The sequence below is a fragment of the Botryllus schlosseri genome, chromosome 16, assembly GCF_051294905.1.
Source record: "Botryllus schlosseri isolate E-star chromosome 16, Bs_hap1, whole genome shotgun sequence".
In the NCBI taxonomy this organism is placed as follows: Eukaryota; Metazoa; Chordata; class Ascidiacea; order Stolidobranchia; family Styelidae; genus Botryllus; species Botryllus schlosseri.
The window spans coordinates 18651850-18679053 of record NC_137251.1 but is presented as its reverse complement, the minus strand read 5'-3'; the positions used below and the strand labels follow the sequence as shown (position 1 = coordinate 18679053).

Sequence of the window (27204 nt, the reverse complement as noted above, 5' to 3'; positions counted from 1 at the left end):
GTATACGCGTCAGAAACATAGTGGCGAGATTTTATAGGCTGGTCGACCCCAATAACCAATTTGTCAAAACTTTAGAGATGAAAGTCAATTGTCCCGATTCTTAGAACAGGATTGAAATTTAAATCTGTGAGCAGCGTTATGTTCATAGATTAACTAAATCCACTTTTGGTTCAGTTCCAGGACACACAATGTTGACAGCATCATAACCATGTTATCTTCAAACACACTTCTAATATGTGTAGATAAAATATAAATACCCCAATTCTACGCATACAGAGAACGAATCTACCTAAGACACGCGCAAATCTAGTTTTATAAGCACATCACTGAAATAATTAAAACTGGAGTGGCCAATCTGAAATCCCATTCGTGATCCGAATTATGTCAATCTCGTTTATGATTTCTGTGATGTTTAATTGAAACCTTTCAAACTGCGTGGGCCTTGAGATCGGGCTGTCGCGCCGGAAATTAAACAGAAAAAATATAGGAAGTATTTACCTTATAACAGTGGTTATCAAACTTTTTAAGACAAGCCCCCTTATGATGGTGAAGGATTTCGCTCTCCCCTTATCGTCATATCACAAAATGCAACCAGGATGCTAGAAAACCTAACTTATAGTTTGATAGCATGGAAGGTTACGACTGTGGATGTGAGATTTTTTATTATGAAATTAAGACTAAATACAGAGCGATAATTATGAAGTAGATGACAATCGCGCCGAGCGCGAAAATTTTTTTCAGTCGAGCTCAGTTTCGCGTCCCCCTTCAGATGCTTTCACGCCCCCAATGGGAACACGCGCCCCAGTTTGAGAGCCACTGTCTTATAATTATCATGGTGAAATATACCAAGAAAAAGTCAATCAAGTAGCTGCATTAATTCGATTTTCTGTACTCATTTTATCAATTTTTTAAATAGTTTCTTTAGACTCTCGCGGGCCGCACAGAACGGTGTTGGGGGCCGCATGCGGCCCGCGGGCCGTAGTTGGCCCACTCCTGCATTATACCAACCAGGGGCGCGCAACATATACGGCCCGCGGTCACAGTCTTCCACATTTATTCACAGCTAGCTCATTACGTCAAATTAAAATGACTGTAGGTTATTTAGTCTTTTTTTTTCGGACACATAGTGATTTTTAGTTATTCTTTAGTTCTTTGTTGTTTTTTTTGTGTGCGACATGCAGCCAGAGTTCAAAGAACATGTTCACAACTTTGATCGACCACAGATGTCTCATTGACTTCAACAGCAATTGAAATACATTACATTCAATGTACACTCTAAATTTTTGACGAGTCTGCGCGCACTCAACCACTCACTGCGCGGTCCCTTTGACAACAGTGCGTAACGACTAAGAAAAAAGGTCATCACTTCGGATTTTTTGTGCGCAGCTTAGATTTTCTGTGCGCAGATACCGTGTCAGCACTGCGCAATTGCGCACGTGCGCAGCCTAAAGGGAACATTGATTACATTAATAAATTCATTGAATACTGTTTCGGTGTCTATGCTTCAAACCTAAAATTTGCATAAATACGATTCATCCTTGTATAGGTGGATAAATACGCGTTTAATGTATCGATTCAGGAATCCAGCCCGCCAGGTACTTCATTTCCCCATATCCGGCCCGCCGACTGGAGAAGTTGCCCGCCCCCGTCATAGTGCTTACTGTTCAGTATCGAGTTCAAGTCAGGTTCAACAAACTTCTATGAAACTCTTGGACGATATCGACCGCCTCGGATTTATAATACATTCATTTTCTCACTCTGAACACGTTTATTCAAACGCATAGAAGACAGTTTCTGGACCTATGTTTCAATTCCATCGGTCCTGATATATGAGACTTGAACAGATCAGATAAAATGTGTCAAGTCATATGATTTGGTCCGGTCGTGCGCACTGACTCGCGTACAAGTCGAGTCAATGCACAAATTTGTAATCCCTTTTGAATAAAACGACTCGAGTCAAGGCGAGTTAACGGAAAATTGCGTCTCGAGTCATTACAACCCTGGGACCGATCGCAATCAGGACGATCCCAAAGATTAGAAACAACCATCCGCCAGGGTTGTAACCAAGACACAAGGCTCCGAGTCACAAGTCAATCTCACTTTTATAGTTTTTACTCGAGTGTAGTCGAGTCATTTTCAATTCACCACCGAGTCAAGTCCGAGTCCAAGTCAGTGAGCAGAGGGTCGAGTCCGAGTCATAGTATTATGACTCGTGTCCGAGTCAAAGTCATTGCGCTGACTGCTCAGTTTTCAGTTAAAATCTTGTTCAACCCACTTTTATAACTCTGTTCGGTGATATCGAACGGTTCGCAATTATAATATACATTTTTCTCACTTTTAACAGCTTCTATAGTCGCATTTTCAAGTACCGCTACAAATATACGAAATACCAATAGTGTGGCTACTTCACTATTCTTAGAAATTACAATGAAATGTCGTGACAAGTCATCAGAAAATCGCGACTCGAGTCTGACTCGAGTCATTACAACCCTGCCATCAACAATACATACCGAGAATAATCAATTTCGTCGTTTGAAAGATCCTCTCGTCGTCCCAATGCGGATGCTCCTCCGCCATTATATCCGCCACTCGGTTGTGCTCGCGCAGCCAGAACGTGCTCCAGTACAACAAGGCAGGCAGCATCGCGAAGAAAGGATGGCCGAGGGCGAATCTGAACTCTTTCCGCACTATCGGAGGGTAGTTCATTTTGATGCCCGGACAGTGGTCTTCGTGCGGCGGGTATTCCTGAAACCAGGCGTGGTTAGTATAGGTGCTTCTACTTTTCCCGAGTATTCTGTTACGTTCCAGGCACCCCACATCGTATACATCGACTATATTGGGTGCAAATCGTCTGTAGGCTCGCACTACATGGTTTTTCGAAAGTATTTTCACGATTATGGCATAATTAGACAACATGTTTTAAACAAAGTGTTGTAAAACATCGTTTGCTTTAAATGCAAGCCTATAGTCATGACATGGCTAGGAAATTGTCGCGTCTACGCTGACTAATTTGACCGTATATTCTTGCAACGCGGAGAATGGAACTTCTATGAAACAGCACTTTGAGTTCGGGGTGTTTTTCGTACTTCGCCGTTGATAATCTGCATCTTCATTTTGCCGCCTTTCAGTAATCGCAGCGCCCTCTCGTCCGATTCGGTCTTTCCGTACACGTGAGACAAGTCGACCTGGAACGGTTGGCGTGATGATTAATTTCAGGGCTGGGCATGACAGTTTTCAAGATGTGTAAGTTTAAATGGGTACCTTCTATGTTATTACATGTAGGCTAATATATGACCAGTTCTCCATAACATTAAAACTAATTCGGTATTTTTCGTCCATTCCTATCCAATCTCACTTTGTAAAACTGCTGTGAGTTGATTACGACTACGTAGAAATGTAATTTCGATCAATGACGTGCGGTGAGGTTCACGGCTGGTGGGACACTGACAACACACACTCACGTGAGGCACCTGATAAAGATTCACAAAGACGTGAGTAACAACCGCAGCAAGCAAGAGAAAACGGGTAGGCGAGACATTTTCCCGCACCCTGTTAGTCGTTGCAATTTGACATTCTACAATACACATTTCAATTTTCTCCTTTAGTGAAATATTCAGTTATTTTGATCGATTTAATACAGATTGCTCAACTAAGAGGATGAAAGAAAAGGTTTTAATTTCGATTTTATTTTTTCTATGGTCCTTTGCTCGTCCAGTCTCCTTTTTCACAAGGTTGAAATGGAACTAAATATGGTATTTACGAACGTCAAACTTATATGGTTGAACACATCATCCAGAATGTGGGGGATCAGGGTTAGATTGGAGATGAACCTGAAAGCATGGCTGATTGAGTGGGCGACCTGTTTCTTATCACATTTGCCACCTTCACACGCTGGATATCGGCCCCTTCTCACCATCTGATCCGCGTAAGCTGTGTCATATAAAGCCTAGGAGTGGGCCGTGCTAGAAGCCGGTAGATATGGAATGATAATGTAGGGCAGTGGTTCTTAACCTTTTTTCCTCCAGCGCCCCCTTTTGAAACTTTCCGTGTTCTAGCGCCCCCTACCGCATATTTTAAGGACTGTGATAAAAACAATGGATTCGGAGACGGGGCGTAACAGCACTTCTTCATCCCCGTCGAAAAACGTTGGTCCTTGGCTCCGATGTGGCGATAAACCGAACTTCTTTGGGGCTTCCCTCAAGACCCCCGGGTCGCGTGATTTCAATGTTAAACAAAGTTTTGTGTGGCCTGGTCGCCTATAGGCGCGAAAGTTTTTAATAATGGATGAACGAATCGGTCAATAATATCGGTAATTGCATATGGACGTAATTAATAATTAAGCATATTCAGGCACGCTCATTGGTACAATTACTTCGTTGTATGTTGTTATTTTGTGACCCTTTATCCGCTGGCTATATAGTCAAAAGATAGGGAATCGCATAAACGTATCTAAACTAAAGTAAGCACACGATTCAAAATTGGTATTTCTTCAGTGGCGAATTTTTTTTCTCTGATGGATGTTATTTGTCCTGCGGGGCTCAGATTGTCACGACATGATAATTCGGCACGAGCCATTTAAGCACCCATGGACAAGCGGGGCTCAGATTGTCACGACATGATAATTCGGCACGAGCCATTTAAGCACCCATGGACAATTAGACATATTTACATCGAAATTTACGGTCAACATCGGGGGGCAACTCTTTTCAGAAAAGGTTTTCTCACTGACAATATTTTGGCACACTTTTCGGAGTCCCATATTTGCCGAAACTTCATATGTCTTCGTGCATCGCGGCGTGGTAATGGCCGGCGCCGAAATGCCAATTTCTATTTTCGATATATAGTGCGTATTTTTTCGTGGGGGAAAGGTACCAAATAATCAAAAATTTGGCAACAATAATTCGCGCGCAGCGCGAAAATGATGTAAATAACTTGCATACATCGTCCAAAATTAATGTGTAATTTTTGAGAGAACATATGTACCAAACATGGTCGAAAAGTTCGAGATTTGACATGTTTTGTCGAATGTTAATTGGCTATGAAAACTCGTTAATGACATGTAATGCTGTACTACACCATAACTGCGAAGCCATTTTGCTTCAGCGCCCCCCATACCGCCCCCCTGAGCCCAGCGCCCTCTATATCGCCCCCTGAGCGTTTCCGCCCCCTTCAAAATCCAAATCGCCCCTTGGGGGGCGCTGGAGGCAAGGTTAAGAACCACTGATGTAGGGTATGAGCATGGTGTAAATGACCGTTGCAGTCGAAAATATCATAAATGCCACAAACAACAACGCAGGCTATGTAAGTATAGGTACCGGTATTACATATTACAATTAAAACTTAGGAATTGATGGAAATTGCATAACAGCTCCAGCTACATAAGTAGAGGAATGTAGGTTATTTGCTACGCGTTGCGCACTGGCCGTCGCAACTCCACGATACATACATCGTGCGTTTTACTGTGAAGTGATTGCAGAGGTGGTCAGTAACGAAGTACTTCTACTTTTTCGAAGTACTCAAGTAGTTTTCCTCTACTTCTGGCACTTACTCAAGTAGATCTGATTTTCGCTACTACAACTTCGCAATATCTTGTGATCTACTTACTTACTTTTCGCTATTTACAGTTTGTCAAGTAGAAGTGGTTTAATCCTCCAATCAGGAAGATAGCTTGAGGAATTTCGGGGCTGTTTCCAAGGAGTCTCAACATTTAGTTTTCAAAAAAGTTGAGTAAAGCCCAGAACTTCACGAAAGTATCGGTGGATATAATTTAGGTAGCGGGATGGCGTGGTTTCGTTCACACCGCATTGTCGCCCTTGACCCATATGAAACATTTCATCATATTATATATGGCTCATCATAACGTTTGAAACTGATGTTTCGCCATCTAGCATTTACTTATCATATCGTAATCTAGCAGTCCATGTCGCGTCCTAATCTGGAAAAGTGGACTATGACTTTTTTTGTTTTAGAGCTGTTTTACCACCTTTGAAACTTTCTGGACTAAAGACATGAAATACATTTTCCGCTTTTAGAAGTAGTATTTATATTTCACCTCAATTCCCAGTATCATATTCTTTGAGTTCTAATTAATACCAGTTCGTTTGTCTGGATAACATACATGTTGAAGTATAAAAGCAAGTGTAGTAATGCCTTCAATTTCCAGATATAAAGCTACACAATATGGCATTTTTACGATCCACCAAATTTTTTATTCACGTTTACTAATCGCGCAAAGTGTTTACACCGTATCCTATACAACTTCTCCGTATTTCTCTTCGACTAAACTACGGGGCTTATAATATGGGGGAGTGCGCCATTCCGTGTTCTTTTGTAAAACGTTCTGTTCGATTAAACAGAGGATTAGTATCGCATTTCCATATCCATACTATCATTTTCATCCCATGATGTTGACGAATGCTTATGCTCTCGAAAATTGAATACCTACTGGTATGCATCAATATGAATCAAGCTCTGTACCTTTCGCGTAGCTCAATTTGTACCTTTTGACAATCCCTGCGAACGAATTACGATCGTTTTCGTATATTCTTACTTACTTGAGTAGATTTAAAGTCAGTCAATTCTACTTCAAGTAGTTTTAGGTTGCTTATGAAAAAAGTACTTCTACTCGTACTTGAGTAGATTTTTTCGTCGCCACTTCTACTTCTACTTGAGTAGCTTTCTTGACTTATTTGACCACCTCTGAGTGATTGTCCGATTGTTGGCAAATACTTGTGAGGCAGATTCATGAATGCCTAACCTGGCTATTGTTTCTTTGAGCTGTCATTGTACGAAGTCAAGCCGAATTTCACATTCCTTATCGATTTTCAGAGAGTTCCACTACTCCAAGATGATTTATATTCAGATTTTCAGAAACGGTGGGACAATAGCAGTTGATTGATGCCAGTTATTATGAATTCTGAGTTGATTATAATGAATTGCATTGTCGCAGGTGCGGCACGACCCGCCTGAGCCTCACCTATTCTTTTGCGCTGTATTTTTGAACAATAAATATGACCATCGGATGAAAAATGGATGAAAAATGTTCATAATTAGTTATTCATGAACATCGACGGTAAATATCAATAATCAAAGGTTTTCACAATTTTCCTTTACTAATCTCACCGGCGGGTGACGCACTGCTTCACTTGCCCTGTTTTTGAGCGATTAAGGAGTTGATTTAGTGGATTGAAATTTTTGCGTCAAAATGACATAAATACAGTTTGATTTGTACAATGTGTCCCAAACTTTTTCACACAACGCCACCTTCGGTCCCCTGAACTCAACAAAAACCTATATTGTTTGTTGCGCACGCGATCTACATTGGCACATATGACGTCGCATATCCGACTGTTTTCCGGCCTCTACAACCCCATCTCGCATTTTCAACGCATCACGCGAACGGATTCAAATTTCATAGTAAACAGTGTGTTTATCACGTACTTGCCCAACCCAAATGGCAATCTCTATTATGCACAGAAGTTTACATAATAAGTACTCGGTACAAGCACGACTTCTTGCACCGTCGATTCATAATAGTTTACAAGTCATAATGCAGGCATGCGTCTAGTATGGCAGTATAATAAAGGTGGTAAGTGGTAACTATTTGTTTCCAAAATTGACAAGTCGGCGGTGTCGTCTGGCACGGATGAATCTGCGATGATGGACAACGTGACAACGATTTGGCAGACTGTCGCAAACAGTGTCGACCTATAGTTGTACAGTACATCGAAACACTTCATTTTAATTCTAGTCCACGAATAGCAGAATGAATCAACGATGCGACACCGAATAAGTAGGTTACAAAATCACTAATGACACCGGCTTAATTATTCGTAACAACATAGGTCAAAAGAATGTAATCAACTATACAAGCCATTGGTAGGACACTGTAAGAGGTTTGACTTTGTAGTAAGGTCGTTGTGAACACGTGTATACGACTTAACATTGCTGATTCACGCTTTCTATTTCTAAAACGAAGTAAACAGATCCACATGTGAAATCTGATCGTCACAGTTTATTGTGACGTTAAAGAACACGACGTCACAAGGCCAACATCCAAATTTGGGGGTTTGCCTGAACGAACTGAATGGTTAAGCGAATAGAGACAAGTATAGTAGCCTAAATGTGCCGTTGTTGTGGCTGTTGTTTTAATATTCTTGGCGTTTCGACTACATTGGTCATTTTACACCAGACCAGCAGGTTGATATCATTTATCATGATTACTGAGCTGCCGACTTTTAACTATAGAGTTGGGCAAAATCGAGCATCTCACCGATTCGATCCCGAAGCGAGTATTAACCTTCGAATCGAGTCGAGTTTTCGAATACTATTCATTATCGCGTCTTATATAGTAAAAAATGAATTCCCGTCCAAGTTCAAATGCATATAGTTATCGTGGTTACCGGTTAAATGTAGTAAGAAAAAGTTTTATCGAGTCACTGCAGTAATTGCATTTTAGTGCGCATTTCATCAATATTTTTGATATGCTTCTTGAGCCTTTCGCGGGCCGCACAAAACAGTATTGCGAGCCGCATACGGCCCGCAGCCGTAGTTTGCCCACCCCTGAGCTAGGCTATGAATGTTACCGCGCGTGATTGAATCACGAAAGCCAGTTAATATGGTTATTGGGAGTTATCACTTATCACGCAAAAATGTTTTGTCCAATGATCAAATATAAGGTGCTTGCGATCTGACCATTTAACTTGGATTCTAATTCGCTTCAGTGATGTTTCGTATTACTGACTGGCCCGTTAGCATGGTTATTGGGAGTTGCCAATCAAAACTGTTTGTCCGCTGACAAAATACTAAGCATGCCTGCAATCTGATGTATTGACTTGGATTCTATTATTTGGGTCAGTAATGATTGGCATCGGTTTTGAATCAGTAATTCGAATCGCCCAATGCCACTTTATGGGATAGACTGTCACGATGAGCAGTATCCGACACAAAATATTATAACTTCCACAGAGCTAGGTAAGTGGTCAATTAGGACATTTATTTGAATTACTGACTGGCAGCCGCGAAAAAGTGCCGGTTTCTCATTATTTATGCGTTCGTCTTTATATCTTATATTGCAGATGAGGTCACGGTATTGTGTTAGCGTATATCAACCCAATTACGAATAAAAATAGCGATTTCCGAGACGTGTCAGGACATCTTCCGGTTGAAGTGCAATGAAGGTACGAAACGTACTCAAGTTATAGTTTGCAAAAGTAGATATATCGGGCTTTCGAACAACATCGCTCATTACCGTCTGCGTTCCCCAAGTAGTCCGCCTGTCCGACATCACAGTCTTGAAACCTTGATGAGTGAAATGCTGGCCGTACGTGGGAGTGATGAAGGCGGTCCCACGCGGACACGGTTTGAACTGAGTTCTTCTGAAGACTTTCTCCACCAATTCCTCAATGTCGGGAAGCTTTGCAGGGCCTGGATCGTGCATATGCAAAGATACAGTCCTTTAGGATCTGAGTACGCGAGTGCTTATGTAGATTGGATATCAGTAATCCAAAGGTGGTCAGTACTAAAGTATATTTTGACTACTTGTATAGATAACTCAAGTGGATATGTTTTTGAACTGGAATTCCACTTCTATACTTGAACGCTTTGCAGTCAATTCTTTTTGCCATTCGTTTAGTAACCAGATTGGGAATCGGACAGGAAATTACAAAGGTAACGTTCATGCGACTTGTAAACGGATTGATTGCCGTTGCTGAATGAACGTGAATTTTGATTTACACGAGATAGGAGCGGGAGGGACGGGTGCAGAGAGTACAACCCCTAAAGGTTTTAACCCCGCGCGGATTAGGGAAAATCTCAAATATCCGAGCAACATTGTGAAGCGTGAACTATTTGTCTAAAAATGTCGCTTATTCGCATAGCATTTTAGAGTTATGAGTAGGCCTACTAGTTCGCATATATTATATATATTTGTTGAAGCGCCGTGAAAGTTATGCATGATTGGTGATGATAGACTCTCCGGGCAACCGCGACATAATTTAAGCAATATATTTCTTTCTGTGACCTAGAATTTTATCAATGTCGTACATTTATTGCTTACCATGTAAGTAGCCCGCGAATTCAAGATGGGGATTGAAAAATCAGCGTATTGTTATTGCATCTCCGTGTATATATACAATATACATGTCCACTATATTTGAGGGAGGTAGACTCAAGAATTACCACCTAAGTGTTAGAGGTTTATCTATAGGCTCGTCCTCGCCATCTCATCTGAGTAAGCGGTGTCATAAAACAAGCCTAGAAGTGAGCCGTGCTACAAGTCGGCAGCTACGGAATAAAGTGATGAAAATTGGCCTGGTGTATAAATGACCATAGTAGTCGACAAATACCACGAACAACAACAACACTCCACGATATATGATGTAAAACGTGAACCAACTTACGTATAAGAAAATTCCACCATTAAGATGTAGAGGAGATGTAACTTACCCGCGACACCCATCGGAGTAGGACAATTTTTCGGAACCGCCGGAAGCGTCAAGCTATAGTATGATTTGTTGTGATACCCATGAAATGTTGTATAATCAGCAGCTGTGTTGTGAGCCTCTGGCCATGGCGGTGTTGTCACCCGTACTGCAATTAAAATGAACCCGGTTTTGGAACTATGGGGAACAAAACAAATCATAGTATGAATCATGGCTACTAAATGTACGGCTTTCCAGATGAACAGTTGCATTTAAACTGCGCTTGCCGTGCCGCTAATACCTATGTTTTTGGATTCATCGATAGCTGAAGCCATTGTTAAACCCTCACAACCGCATGCCGACAGCCGTAATCATATTTTTATTGGGGAGACATCTATACTTTGGCAAGACGTAATTGACTGTATGGATCATTTTGCATGAGTATTAAATCAATATACACAATAGGTCGGCTTAGTGATTCCAAACATGCAGGCCTATAAATAGAATGACATGGTTAATATTTTCTCCGAATATATTTAATTACATATGATCCAATGGATCTGCGGAAATCATTATGCGCACCAGAAAAAGGAAGCTATATGAAAGACTCCGCAGGGTAAATTGATTTATGATATTCGTACGAGCAAATTGTTCATACGACTGAACTTCGAAGACCTCACTTTACGTTACGCGTCGCTGCTACCGGTGGTTTATGAATAAAATGATTGATAAGAAACAATTGTCCAATTCAGCGTAATTGCTGCCAGCGGTAACGCGACAGTGCGCAGTGATTTGTTTGACGAAATTGAAAGAAACCGTAATAGCAGATATCATGCTTTGCAATTCTAGAAAATCCATTCGAATCATTGAATTTGCATCAAGTTAAATCAAACTCGATGACTAATCGTTATCCGACGAATGCATAATCTGTATGCGGGTATAAGTTTCGCAGTATACCGGTATTCAAGATTTTAACAAACTGTCTCGAACGAAACAGAAGACACGTCGGAATATTTGATCGTACCTTTTATGCGGTCTATTTACCAAAAGTGACTATAATGTTATATTGTTATTCTATACTGTGATAGGAAATGACGATGCTGCGATTGAGCGGTTCTTAGATGGCTGTAAAACATTTTGGATCGTAGGTTGCGTTTGAAGTTCCTTGTTTTCCCGACTATACCAGGTACGAATCGCATCACTAAAGCTTAGTAGAAATCGAACTTCCATAAAGAAACCACGTTTGCGACAAATGGCCACATGGGCATGTATAGCATTTTTGTAATCTTAGAAATGATTGTCTTATGATTTCTAATTCAAACCATCGCATGACTGTATATACTGAAGAAATGTCCCTTTTTGTTATTCTTTGAATTTTGATACAAGATTATTATTACTAGGGCGGTTTTTTTTTGACATGTCAAAATTTGTCAAAATTTTGTCAGAATTGTAGCGTTAGGTCAAAATTTGTCAAAATTTTTCATAAAGTCAAAAATATTTTGACTTCTACATTTTGTTTGTATCGTAGATTTTGCACTGTCCGTGGACTTATAATTTGATATTTTACCGCTTTTAGCCTATTTTATAGGCCTAACGTTGTAAACGGCTAATCGTCTGCCCATTCTGAATCATAAACGGTCAAATAAAACAAATAATAGGTAGACATGGTGTTATGGTCAACGTACTGCAATATCCTGACTGAAGAAAGACTTCTTATGCATTGCATCATTCTTATATTAAGAAGCGCATGATGAAAAATCGTGATGTAGACAACATTGTCAGAATGAAGCAACATGGTGTGTCACCAGCACTGTACTCACAACTTGAGTGTTGTCAGCCAACAACTCCTGCTGTTGAACGTCCTTGGCAAGCTTCTTAGTAAGGACGTGCACTTTCTACCCAAGAATGTAGGAAAGTATCTCTCGTTTTACTACAAAATATTTTAATTATTTCTACCATAATACATATTGTAACTCATAGGGCCAGATTTCGTTAAAATAATGTTTTTTCATGTAAAAAGTTGCCTGTTGCTAAACCAAAAACGTTTTTTCAGGCCAAACTACTTCGTTAGGACAGTCAGTTCCAACCAGAAATGAAGATAAGTGGTACAATTATAACATTATGTGGGAAAACACCTAATTTGCATGCGGTAGGTCAAAATTTGGTCAAAATTCAGTTTTTTTTAGGTAAAAAAAAGTCAAAATTTTGATTTTTTAGGTCAAAATTTTCTTTTTTTAGGTAAAAAAAAACGCCCTAATTATTACATATCAGGCAAATTGACTATTGTCGACACGACACCGATAGAAAAGAGTCGATTGTCCACGTTTCTATAGATACTCTTTTAGCATTACTAAATTTTCTAGCCCTATTTGACATATTCTATATATCTGCAAAGTACAGAAGATTTCCAGACTTGCAATACCGGAGGGAAATCCTGAAAAATGGTATATTTTTTGCACTTCGCGGTCGGTTGACTAAAAAAAAGGTCAACTTTCCAGCCCAGCTCCCGAAATAGCCGCCGGAGCGTTACTTCAGTGCTATCGTACTCGAATTTTGTCCAATATCTAACCAAAATTCACAAAAAGAGGACGTTTGGGCGTCTTCCGAGGACACTTTAAAAAAAGTCAAACAAGAGGACAAATCCTCTTAAAAGAAGACGTATGGTAACCCTAAGAAACAATGTCACAAAATTTCGCGAACGACAGCGACGGGCGATAGCTGGCAATGAGTTAACTTCATCCCCAATAAATGCAAGGCTGCTGTTTGGAAAGTTTTGCAGGTAAATTTACCGTTGTAGACGTGGGCAGTGCGCATAAAGCTGAAATCCTCATACCCGTACACTAATGCTAGACGCCTATTATATATTGACTTGTTACTGTACGACTTTGATAAAAGTTAATTTCAGTGCACTAAATCGACAAAACAAGCTCGCAGAGTCATCAATGGATTTTTATACGTCCGTGATGTGAACGTCGTCAACTATTCAACAGCACAATAAATTTTGAAATAGGTATACCGGTGTGATTTGATCACAGGTGAAATGCATCGATGTATGATCAATTTGATTGATTGCCTTAATCTGAAACAAATTAGTTTGCTATAAGCAAGCTCTATATCAGTGGTTCTCAACCTTTTTGTCTTCGCGGACCGCTTTAGGACCGTCACGGATCCCCGCGGACCCCCTCGAAGTTTTAGTTCGATTTTAGCTCAATTATCGTGCAATCGTCGTCTGTATTGTGCAAATGACAACTGTAGGCTTAGTGATAGACAGGAGCAAAATGACCTCTCTTGAAAATAAAATCATACTATATCATTTAGAAATTTGGTTGACTTCTATTATTTCAAAGTGAATTCTGCAATTGCATTTCCTGAAACGCGTGATCGTGTCTTGAAATTTCACGCCTTCGATTTGATATGAACGAATGCCTAAATCCATTTTCACAAATAGAGGTGGCGGCGAATGTAATAATAACGCGTAATGCTTCCGACGACAAGTTTGGGTATGATTGCAACAAATACAGCACCAAAATTGACAAACAATTTTTTTTAATGAACATATAACGTCAAGCCTCGGTCATTTCTATCTAGCAGCTTATCTTGAAGTTATTATGGAAGAAATGGGTGAGTATATCACAGGAGAGAATGGATTTTCGTGAAGATTTCGAAGTCACCGTGAACCTTACTCATCCAACTTTTCCCCCCTCAATTCCCAACATAACATCTCTAAACTGCAAAATGTTTGTATCAGAAGGCAATTGACAATTTTACAATTAAAATGAGTCTGCACAGTAGGATATTTCATCTTAGATGGCCATTCTATTGATGTGAGCTCTGGAGTTTTACTATTAATGAAGCGAAACTGCCTCGTGATTTTCCGATTTGAAAAAATACATATTAGGTTATCAATTATTTTGAGGCTTCGCGGACCCCCGGTTGAGAACCACTGCTCTATATTGTATCTCCAAGTATAAATGATGTTATAGTCGGACTGAATTTGACGAAGCTATTGATACTAGCAGTTTATAGCGGCATCTTCGGAACCGACGTTGGAACTATATCGAGAAGAAAATGGTAACGAAGGATATACCAGACGGGAAGTAGGCTGATCAAAAATATGCCGCCGCAACTTTACGCATTTCTGGGTGTAGCCTACCCTTTTAATGCGTGAGAGGGTATATATATTATGTTCCGTGCGTCAAGTATATTGCGATTGAATCATATTAGCAAATATAAATCGTATTAACCAGATTTTCTTGACACTGCCACTTCGCTAGCGACTGCTCGATATAAACAAGGAGTTGCGTTAAATGAACGTTGAATCTATAAATACATTCACTTATTACGCGCTATTTGTGCGTCTGTGATGTCGCACGCGTATGCCAACCCATTAAGACCTCCAATGTCTATTCTAAAACGATCACATTACCGTGCGTGCGTCTCAATTTTTATTTTATTTTTTATATTAGTTCATACGGGAGTATTGCGGTGGAAGGTGAAAACGAAATGAGCTAATTCCGTCCAAAATCACAGGAAGCCTTGCCGACAAAGCTGCCCAGAGGCTGCTTAGAGGGAACTATACCCGACATTCTAAGGCTGCATATAATGAAGCAGTTTACAAAAATACATCGAGGAAAAAATATAATGAAACAGTTCATTGGGGCATGGTATGGTACGGAATGGGAATCTTCCATACTCCATACCCGCCCCAATCGTTCCATACCATACTTAACAATTTTCCATACCATAGCAACATTCTTCCATTCCACATTTGATACTTTTTCCGTACTTTCGAAACTGCCCAACCTCTCAAGTGATATTCTATTTTTGATGGGTGGAAATGATCCGGCGTTTATATTCTCATTATTGTGGATGAAATTAACCATTTCAACAGCCCTGATACATCAATGATATCCCCAGTTTCTTTATATCATATGTCGTCAGTAATGTAGGTTGCCTAATCATCGGACATGGAACGTATAATATACACAGGGGATTATTTGGAATGAACAAAAGAATCTAACGCACTACTAGCTGTAACATCATCGACAAAATTACATAAAACAAAGGTATTGTCAAATTAGAAGAAATCTACATTTATACCCTTTAAAATTGCTCCCTCCAATAAAATTTGGTAAGACCTTGTTTTGTAACGACTTGCTATTGGTGAAAGGTAAGACCCCCAGAATTCAACAACACGCAACAAAATTAATGAGAGTTGAACTGGTAACCGTAAACGCAATGTTGCGCCTCCGTGAAATGTATATGTAGGCCGACAGAAAAATAGGAAGGGTTTGAAATTTTTCCAAATAGAGGAGGTAGTATCAAATTGCATGTGTTAATGCTGAGTAATGTGGCGTTGGTCAGATACACTTCCTGGTGTTGACGAAGTTATGCGTGTGGAAGATATAAGTTGCAATAAGCTACACTTTCGCACGCTACTATAACTCGAAAAGAATAAATATGTCATTCCATCTGCAACGAGTCCGGCTATGCTATCAATTATCAAGTCCGCGATCTCCCGTAAATACATATTCAATATTCATACACATATGAACTCTTATTGTAACGAATCAGATGATTTCAATCACAGTATTTCGCATACAAATGAACAACAACGTGGCGTGCCGCTGTCGTGTCCAGTCGATTCTCGCTAATTGGAGGCTTTGATAATACGAATTGCTGAATTGGAAATGCGCTAAGAAATAATAGAGATGCGAACGGCATATCATACAGATGTTTAATAAACGAGGTTATTAATGTAAAGTATATTTTGTTTTGCAAGTGAGTATATTCCCAATCAGAATGCCCACAGGTGGGGAAAATTCCCACCGCATTAGAATAGATCTTGCAATATAATTTTACGCCACTAATTCATTTTCCAACAATGGATCAAATGTCTATTTCGCCCGCCAATATGTGGGTCACATTTTTTATCTTCATTGGCCAACATCAGGGTGTCCACTGTCCGTTCTTTTATCAGAGATAACCAGATTTCATGAAGTTAAAATGCCTGTTGGAGGCCGGCATATCGTAAGATCGCTCCCAGACAAGCTACATATTTTTTAATTACAATGATGATTATGTCAAATAGATATTGCATGATGATCATCCTACCAAAGCGCAGAAAATTATTTCCAAGTTCAACAAATTGATAAAAAATATTCATGTAATTTCTACATTCTCAGAGTCTACGATTTTAAAACTCCATTGACAGTTCACGGAGGGGAAGTTACGATAGCGAAATGCAAGTTGTAACGCGACAGCTGCTGAATATCATAGGTTTTACGGCATTTAGATTGGAATGATTTATCATTAATCTTATTTTCCTTCATATGCGCGTTGCGCAACTTTGTTGTCTTCAAATAGATGACGACCAGGGTGGGTGAGTCATTAATTGCAATTTGAGAAATGGACACAGACCGTGCGCGATTTTTTGATGCATGCACGTAATTTGACAAATCGAAAGTAGGGTCATTGTCATGGTTACGGCAAAAGATTTCGAGACATGCGATGTCGAGTACGACGAACTCGCGAGTGATATTACTTGCCGGCTGGCGTTCTTTTTTCGAGTATACAAACTTCGAATCTCATCGAACTCGACGGATTGAATTCATCCGATATAGACCCCTAAATAACTTGGTGGTATCGTATCTGCCATATTATAAAAATATGATATTGGACTGATAAATGAGTAATTATCAGCTTGCAATATTTGTCATATATTCTGGGAATTTGTAAGGGGGCCGTTCCTAGCCCCCTAAAACCCGCATGGATACGACATCCACTGCCTTGGTCTCACATAGACTTGTCTTAGCTACAACAATAATAATGACTTGGGTCGTTATGAAATTGTACCACAAATCTCTGAATAAGATGTGAATTGAGTGCAAAATTTAAAATATATCATATTAGCAAACGATCCATGTATGACTCGCGAGCCATACGTTACCATTGCATTCGAAAAAACATTGAGTTCTTGCTTCTCTCATGCATTTAATGCAAATGTTCGACACAAACATTCATGAGTCATGAAGTTATGTATGTACGGTATGAAATATGAAATCGTAAAATATGAAAGCAGTTACTAGCCGCCTACTAACTTTTCAAAATAACTCTCATCACCCATTCGTGAAGGAAGCTGACGTTGTTGACGACCTTCCAAAAGAGCTTGAAATGCGTAGTAAGGTACTGTACAGTGAAGGGCGATGGGCGTAGTGTCTCGTAAATCCACTTCCGCCATGTCGCTGGATAAACGTAAAAAGTATAAATGAACCCTGATTCTATACCGACATGTTTCACGCGTTAGAAACGTACGAACATCGAAAGAACTATTGCCGGCAGATAACTATGAAGTTATGAGGACACCGCTGAAAGTATTACAGCAGTATGTATGGTTCTTATTCTCATAATCGCACAATCCCAAACAACACCCGTTACGCTTATAAGATATCACGTAGCACCATGTTTGGCGGACGCCAGTTATGCAGGGATACCATATGTACTCTTTTAATAGCATGTGTCCTCTTTTCCATAGAATGTAAAATGGCCTCCGAGGACACCTTAATGACCTCTTTGTTAGCAATCTGTCCTCTTGTTACGGCTTGAGATTTAGGCGACAGTACAGAGACAACTTAAGGATGTCATAATGGACGTGAAAACTGGTTTTCGACGGAATTGAAGGAAATTTACATAGTGAACAACGTTCGCCGCTAGATTGACTAAAAATAGGATCAACTGCAACCGATTTTATCGATTGTACGTGGGAACGGGTATTTTGTGGTCGAAACGAAAAAATTTACTAATTTTTAGTCAACCCAGTGAAATTCGCCCTACAAATTTTGAAATTAATCGTTTCTCGTCTGCTATTGTAACGTTTGTAACTTGTAAAAGGTGTCCTCTTTTCGGATCTCAAAATATAGTAACCCTGCTGTTATGCTGCCCATTGTGGTATATAGCAAACACCTATTTAATCCACAACACTACCACAAATCGGTCATAAACCCCATCATTACTATTGACGAAGGCACTAATATTTTATGAGCGTCGAAACTCCAACCAAAGCACATCGATGACCCTTTGAACCCTTCGGATGCCGATAGCTTGAGATTTGAGAGTAGCTATACATTGAATACATAAGTCTAACGGAGTCACTGCGTGCGTTGCGCCACATTGGAGCTGTGAAGCGTGATCTTCCCTTTCCCGTATCGAGATTCATTGAACCTGGTTATTTCTGTCATGTCTGGCATATAATGCGGTAGGTCACACGTTATTTCAGACACCGCGTTTGTGAAAGTTTACCTATATTTGGAAGGAATCGTATGCTGTTAGAACGACTACGTGAATCTCGTAGTCCGCAACTCAAATGAGTGGGAGCATAGTAACGATAACACAAATTTGGCCTACAAAGGTTCAAATCGTCGTCAGTTCTCAGAAATGCTTATTTTGATATTCGACAATGAACTTACGGGAACAAAAAAGTCAATGCCAAAAGACGCCACACCAGATATGCAGAATTACGTATCGGGAGTGCACACCGCACAACAACAAAAATTTTAGTCAGGCTGCGCGAAAACTGACGCATAGAAATTTAATTGGCTTGTTTGGTTCATGCCTAATGTGGGCACAGGAATGTTGATGCTGACCTCAATTCAAACGTGATAACCTACAGAATATAGACATGATGTATCATCGGGTTTATGGTTGTTTCGGGGGCAAACGTGATAACTAGGGCAAGTTTTTGTTGCAGTTAAATCCGCGGAAAGTTGCATTCATTCATTTATTTTTGACAAAAGTTGCAAAAGTTACACTATAGGACCACATTTTCCTCGGTTGACTAAAAAAAGGTCAATTTTCCGGCTCAGCTCCCGAAGTACCCGTAAAAGCGTTACTTCGGTGCTGATTTATGGTGTTTCAGTCGACTTTGGCCGTGTATTTCACCAAAATCGAAAATACTTTCATGAAAAATCGAAAAAGTTGCAAAATGTTGCAAAAAGTTGCATGAAAAAAATGGAAAAAAGTTGCAAAAAGTTGCACTATAAGATTCCTTCAAACAGCTTAAAACAGCATTCTACATATCTTACGAGTATTTAGGAAGCTGCCGGAAGCTGTAAAAAAAAGTTGCAAAAGTTGAAAAAAACTTGCCCTAGTGATAACACTCGTAATATATTTTTGCGTGCCCAAAAAACAGAACTAGGATTCCATCGCAGGACTGTCCCCAACGTACCAATTGCGAATTCGCTATCCAATTCGAATTTTAAACTTAACATATATGATTTGCTAACCCCGTGGAATGCAAAAAAGCACATATAGGATAAGCATGCGAGTCACAAGTCATGGACAAATAGACGAACTGTCATCACCGTTATTGACAGAGTCGATGAATTGGATTTTTACATGCGCGAGATCACAATAATAAAAAGACTGAATTGTTGTTTTTACGCCAGAGTGATAATATATACTATACAGCGGTTTGTTACCGCTCCCGCCAAAAACTCCTATGTTCAGCTTTGACAATGCGATGGGTCTAGCAAGAGCAATGATTTATATCACAACATAAAATTGTAGTATACAACATGTATTTTACAACGGGGTTTACGAAAATCTTATCAGCGGATATACAACGACACAATGATACATACACCCGAGGGCAGAGTCCATTTGTCGCAGACCTATATTTGCAGAGGTGTCAAATGTCTATCGATCATACCTGTTTCACAGTTATCTCCGTAAAAACCCGTACCGTAGCAGTCACAGTGGTACCTTTGTGTAAAACCTATTCTGTTGCAGATCCCGAAATTCTGACAAGGGAACGAGCAGCAAGGATCATCTGCGAGATGGAAAATCATAAGGTGAATTCGTAGTATGTGGCGATAGTGATGCATAAATGAAAGCCTAACGTACACGCCATGCTGACGCCCTAATTGAACCTGATACTTTATAAAAATGACGTCTCGTCTCTACGTTGTGCTGCGTAATTTTCAGAGCACAAAAAATAGTCAAGTGTGTGTACTGTGTGGTGGATATAGTCAACGTAGTGCGACACCCATTGGTCTTGGATTCGAGACCGAGAGGGGTAGATACCGTAGGATCAATTCATAGAGTCAGAGGTTTCTCAAAGCTCCTCGCCGCCATCCAATCCGGATATGTGGGCTGTGCTACAAGTCAGCAGCTCGGGATTCACAATAAAATTATTAGTCTGGCGTAGAATGACCATTGCCTTCTAAACATCATCAACACAACAACAACAACAATAACAGCAACAATTAGGCGTCATCGAATCTGTTACATATTACGTGATTGGATATGGATAAGAAATCAACCAAAAGCCCCAGAGCAATGCAAAACAATGCGTGTTTATCACACACCTTATATTCAAGCATGCATTGAACCCTTCCGCTTACTAAGTCCGCATCAATAAATTCTTCATTGCTGGCTGTTTTATTCATAAGATATTCCAACGTTCAAACACTAGTATTTACAAGAAAGACTTGATCCGCATGTTATGTTTCATTCGAAAGTCTAATTCTAATGGAACATGATCGATGTGTTTCGTGATTGTAGCAGGCGGCGTAAATCAGGCGTCTGTGCCAAGATCTAAGTGGTTATATGATGTTACAATATGCGTAACCTAGAAACCCGTAATTTAAGCGACCGCGCTGAGTCACGTTTAGGAGAAGGAAACTTGCTGCATCGAAAGCTATTTGATGTGGCGCCGGAGCTAGTTTGTTATGCGCAGGTCGCTTCCATAATACATCATCCTAGCAATTTCAACCACTGAGCTAAATATATTCAGCTTGATAAGGGATGGTGTGAACGTGATGTTCACTTTCGCGTTCTGTGTGTGAACCTCGGAAATTTTGAGGTTCGTGTTCACAAACGAACCTTGATAGGTTCTGCACTGTGAACCTTTTTCATATATTGCAATTTTCACTTCATTATTACATCTTTGGTTTCAAGTTTATTGCATTTTAACTGCCGGCCACTCTATGCATGGCGCTGGCAGCATAAACAATCAACACTAAACGAGCATGCACCTTTACAATCTCAAAAATGTTACTTGATTTGTTACAAAAGTTTGCTCGAAATATCCAGCTTTCCGTTTGTGAATATTTAGTGACTCTCTGCTATGAGCTTGACCCGCAATCACACAACATCAAGAGCAAAATATACTACATGGAGTCAGCGAATGATGCTTATTACACCAATGAATTAGGTTGATATCGTTTTCTATCTAGCTGGCGTATACGGGGTCAATCTTGACTTCATATGTATACTGTATTATAAAAACCAAATCCGTGCGATTGGGGAGTTGGCTACTGCTGTATAACTTGTTAATGGGCTAGTATCGGTGCAAATAATAGAAACCCGTTTTACACTCTGCTCAATATCCGTGTAGCAATACTCAGACGCATAATACATTGTCCGGTCTGGCCTACACCGTTAAGGCGTAGAGCTTATTTTCCCTGGCAGGTCCTCGTCGAAATTGTTGGCAAAGCGATGGAATATATTGACTTTATGGGATTATGATATCATTTGACTGCATTTGGCGACGTTTAAAACGTCAATATGTACTTCAGCATTAAGGCATTGCTAGGTATCGTGTACAGTACATTAATATAGGCTATCACTTCAATAATATATAGGGTTTAAATTAGCAATATGACGTCACGTGACGTTATGAGGTTCACGTTCGCGTTCACACAGAACCTTTCAAAAAGGTTCGCGTTCACGCGAACCTGAACCTTTCAGAGGTTCACACCATCCCTAATACTCACATTCACTTTGATCTTCACTCCTCGTAATTGCAATAGAAGTAAGGATTATAATCGCGCAGTCAGTCAATCGAGGTAGAAACATGACAAGGTCTGATATAGATATGTATCACGAGATGAGCTAAAATGAGTGCAAAATTTTATATATAGATAGCCTTGCATGTGCTTCACACTTCCGGTTATATTGGTTGCTGCAAAGTAAGCATGAAGTGTTATAAAGGTATGTTCTAGGTCTGAAGTTTTAAAACATGCGCTCAGAGTTTGCACATCCTGTCTTCTGTACAGTACCTAACGCGTTCATTTCACGCAAACGACTCATATATCTACTGATCGACATAACAGTATCGTCGAAACGTACGCTATTACATATAAATATTATCCGCAATTCATGACTGTTAAATGCACACACAGCATCCGTTTGAATGACTCCTGTCGTCCGCAGACATTACATCATACCGAGTTACTATAGTCCTCTCTTTTCACTATTATCTCGCAGGCATACGTCCCCCCATTGAAAATAATATTACAATGTCTATATTGGGAATAGGTATGTGGATACAAACTCCGCTAAAATCTGACACACTTTCGAAAACACTGCGTTCAGTTATATACGGAGTACGGTCACCTGAAACCAAAAAAATGAGAGAGGCCGGCAATAATCACATAGCTTCTATTGTACGGTAGCACGGCGCTCTCTTTCGTACCGAATTAATACGACACGGATCATTCGAAATGGCATATATGGCATATAGCTAAGCGCGTTGCGCGTTCGATTTTGTACAAAATAAAAACGTTTCTACTACTCCGAATGTGGCATTATCGGTGCTACATATAGGGCTCATATCTAAATATTATGCAGGCCACGGCGTGACCTAATCATCAAGCGAATAATATACTTTGGTACTACTGTTTTCATCGGCAAGAGTCGGGGTGTGTGAGTGATTTGGTCAAATTGTTCTAATTCGCGCATGGCCGAGCTCGGTCACGCTGGATAAAATTGTCGTTTTCTTAGTCGGCTGTACAAGAGCAGTGTGCACGCCGTTGTTATGAGGCACGCAGTCGTGACATTGTCAGTGGCAAACTGATAGCTGTCGACTTATAGACATACTAGTAGTTATGAGATATGACAAGAATGCTTTGGTGGTTCTCAAAAATCATATTGATCTGATTACCGCGGGGACAATATTTGTTGTCACCACAACCGCTGCTTCATGCGTCCGTGCAATTCGCCATGTGATTGGAAGCGGAGACTGGATTGACCTCCTGTAAATTAACTTGTAAATCCAGTCATGTGGGTGGGTATATTTGAGGTATTCATGGTGTTTGTTGACTACTATGGTCATTTACACCAGGCTAATTTTATTCCGTAGCTGCCGACTCGTAGCACGGTTCACTTCTAGGCTTTTATATGATATACGCTTGCACGGCTGAGATGGCGAGAAGGACAGTCATCTGGGCCGTGGTTAGAGTGCCATACCAGTAGCCTATCGTCGCATTCGTTTAAATCAACGGATACTTTTTATCGGTATTGTTTGCCCGGTTGCCCCCAATCATCTCGAGCGCGCTACAAAATAACCCATGCAATGTCTCTGTTCGTGAATAATTTTAACAGACCAAGAACTCCAGTGTATGTATAGTTTATACTCACTATTAAGTGTCTATACCAGGGGTTCTTAAAGTATGGGTCGCGAAGGGTATAAATTTGGGAGGCGAGCGCAATACGAGCGATCTCTTAATAGCTAATATACGTAATATAGTAACGAAATCGACTACTATAGTCAGCCCTCATCATTTACCGGACCACAACCTGACATATCGATCTCGCCTTCCGTCACTATGGCCACCTGATTTTATCGATTGTCATTTATTATTATTATTAAACCGTGCGATACCACTGATCTCATCTGTACCTTTACGCACCAACTTGTCGCCTTACTACCGTAAGCATCGATTTTTGCGAGTTGACGAGCTATATCGCTTCGAAGTATCAAAAGTTATTCACAAATATTTTCCAATAGTCTGCCTCCTGTGTTTGATGACTTTTTCATACCTGCTAAAAATATCCATTCCCATTATACGAGATCCTCGCCAAAGGGAAATATCTATACTTACCCCCACCCAAAATAGCAATCTAACTAAGAGATCTATCGACTACTCGGGACTTATCATCTGGAATGCATTACCACCACATATCCGTGAATTGCCTTATATTAGATTCAAAAAAAGACCCACTTGATCACCTCCTGTCGTTATACTAACACTGTTGCCCTACCTCGCCCAGACATTGTTTCGCATTGATCATTTGCTGCCATCGTTTAATTTTTCTCCTATTTTCCTTTTTTAACTAGACATTTTTTACAGCCAGACTGTTCAGAGTCAAGTGTACATGCTGTTGTGATCAGACTAGATGACCTTCACGGTCTTATCGATCATTATCTAATACCGAATAGGCCTTCTGTGCATTCATATTTTCTGTACCACCATCACTGTCGTGTGTTATGTATTTTGGTTTGATGAAAATAAAGACTCTCTCTCTTTATTATTTTCTTTAGGCCTGGGCCTACGTACCTTAAAGACGATGCAACAACGACGACTGCAACCCATTGGTATTGTAGCCATAGATCATACCACTACGCTACGCTATCTCGCAAAAAGGTAGCGAGATAGCGTAGTGGCGGAGGTAGTCAAGAAAGCTACTCAAGTAGAGGTAGCGACGCATAAATGTACTCAAGTACGAGTAGAAGTAGCAATTTTAAAAGCAACCTCAAACTTCTTCAAGTAAAAGTAGAATTGAATGACTTTAAATCTACTCAAGCAAGTAAGAAGTTTTTGAAAACATGTCTCAATTCGTTCGCATGGACAACATAGCTGCAAATTGAGCTGTGCGGAAGGTGAAGAGAGCTCGATTCGCATTGAAGCATCCCAGGAGGTATCAATTTATGACAGAATAAGTATTCGTTCGCATCATGAGATGTAAATTATAGTATTAATATGAAAATGCGATACTCACCCTTAGTTTACTCGAAGAACCCGTTTTAGAAAATATCACGACATGGCGCCCTACCCCATATTATAAGGCCCCTAGTTTAAGCGAATAGCAATAAGGAGAAGTGGTATCGGATACGGTTTAAACACTGTGAGCGATTAGTATACGTCAATAACAAATATGGTGGATCGTAAAATTGCCATTTAGTGTAGCTTTATTTTCGGAAAATAGAGGCATCTACACTTTCTTCTATACTAGGGTTGCCATACGTCCGGAATTTCCCGGACATGTCCGGAATTCACTGTTCAAACTAGCGTCCGGGAGGAATTTCTAAAATCATAAAAACAATATTTGTTGGGAATATTAATGCTGATGCACGATGTTTTCTTCGCGCTACACACGATTTACTATCACATTTATTGGTTTTAATATGGATACTACCACCCTCGCAAAACTGCAATAAAATATAAATAAAAACAACCTTTATTTACTGGAAAAAGCTTAATTGTAATCGCAATTATAGGAGAACGGTGTATTCCTAGAGATCGTTAAGTCCGTTTAATTAAATGCTTTATTCAAAGATAGTGATTCCAAACGGGGGGTCGTTTGCATTTATTCTGGGGTTTGCGAATGTGTTGAACGTTATCAGCTTCCAAAATAGCCCGTGAATAAGTCTGGGCAAAGGTACTGACTTCTTTCAGTAATCAGCTCGGCAAATTTGGATCTGGGTCAGGGAACATTTTCAAATTGGAGATGGAGTCGCGACCATAAAAGGTTGGAAACCAATGGATGTGGGTTGTTTATAAAGCTCCGTGGTGCGCACCGGCATAAGGCTGATAAACAATCTTATCGGTAGGACATGAACATGACTTAACGATGTGTAATCACGCTCCCTGTATTTTCGAATTTTTCGAGTTGATGAACTATATCGCCTCGAAGTATCAAAAGTTGTTCACAAATATTTTTCCAATAGTCTGCCTCCTGTGTCATCATCATTGGTTTATTAGCAATTTTTATCAGTTCAATACACCACAAAAAATGCGATACAATGAATAGACAGGAAGATGTCGAAGCGACTTGGATTTGTCAATGGAATCGGACACCCACCTTGGCCTAGGCGTAGTAAAGAGGAGGCATGCACACTGAATGAAAGTAAAGAATACAGTATAGAAAAAGAAAGCGACAAGAAATAGGGCGGCATGTCATGGGAAGCGAGATCGATAGGTCAGTCGTGGTCCGGTAATCTTGAGGATGGACTGTATTTATTTAGTAGTAATTGCTTGTATTTCGACTTGAATGTGGACATGCTCGTCGACTGTCGGATGGCCGGCGGGATACTGTTCCACACATCAGGTCCGGCATATTTGATGGAGCGATGATCTTTTCGGTCGATCATATGATATTTGGACGACGTGGACGCGCGTGTGTTGTACCTGTGCGCTTTTGATTCAGAGGTAAAGAAGTCATTGAAATATTCGGGGCAACGACCGCAGTGATGTGTTTGATGACTTTTTCATACCTGCTAAACATGTCCATTCCCATTACACGAGATCCTCGTCTAAAGGAAACATCTACCTACCCCCACCCAATAGCAACCTAACTAAGAGATCTATCGACTACTCGGGACCTATCATCTGGAATGCATTACCACCACATATTCGTGAATTGCCCTATAATAGATTCAAAAAAGCCCTACTTGATCACCTCTTGTCGTTACACTAACACTGTTGCCCTACCTCGCCCAGACATTGCTTCATTGATCATTTGCCACCATTGTTTAATTTTTTTCCTATTTTCCTTAACTAAACATTTCTTTACAGCCAGACTGTTCAGAGTCAAGTGTACCTGTTTGATGCTGGTGTGATCAGACTAGATGACCTTCACGGTCTTATCGATCATTCCTATCTAATACCGAATACTGTGCACGCATATTTTCTGTACCACCATCACTGCCGTTTGTTATGTATTTTGGTTCGATGAAAATAAAGACTCTCTCTCTCTCTCTCTTCGAACTCATCCTCCACCA

The 27204-nt window shown here is 40.2% G+C and overlaps 1 protein-coding gene across 1 annotated transcript in view; it reads right to left on the bottom strand.

The window, feature by feature from the left end:
- LOC145459179 (prostaglandin G/H synthase 2-like) overlaps nucleotides 1-22695 on the bottom strand; it is a 29367-nt gene extending 6672 nt beyond the window's left edge. Inside the window, exons 1-7 of the mRNA XM_080337812.1 lie at nucleotides 22196-22695; nucleotides 20128-20247; nucleotides 17522-17665; nucleotides 10447-10590; nucleotides 9251-9426; nucleotides 3087-3185; nucleotides 2511-2745 (exon numbers count right to left, since the gene is read on the bottom strand). Of these exons, the coding sequence (XP_080193938.1) occupies nucleotides 2511-2745; nucleotides 3087-3185; nucleotides 9251-9426; nucleotides 10447-10590; nucleotides 17522-17665; nucleotides 20128-20247; nucleotides 22196-22277 (1000 nt within the window). The 5' untranslated portion in view covers nucleotides 22278-22695. The remainder of the gene's footprint in view (nucleotides 1-2510; nucleotides 2746-3086; nucleotides 3186-9250; nucleotides 9427-10446; nucleotides 10591-17521; nucleotides 17666-20127; nucleotides 20248-22195) is intronic.
- Between the last annotated feature and the right edge of the window lie 4509 nt (nucleotides 22696-27204).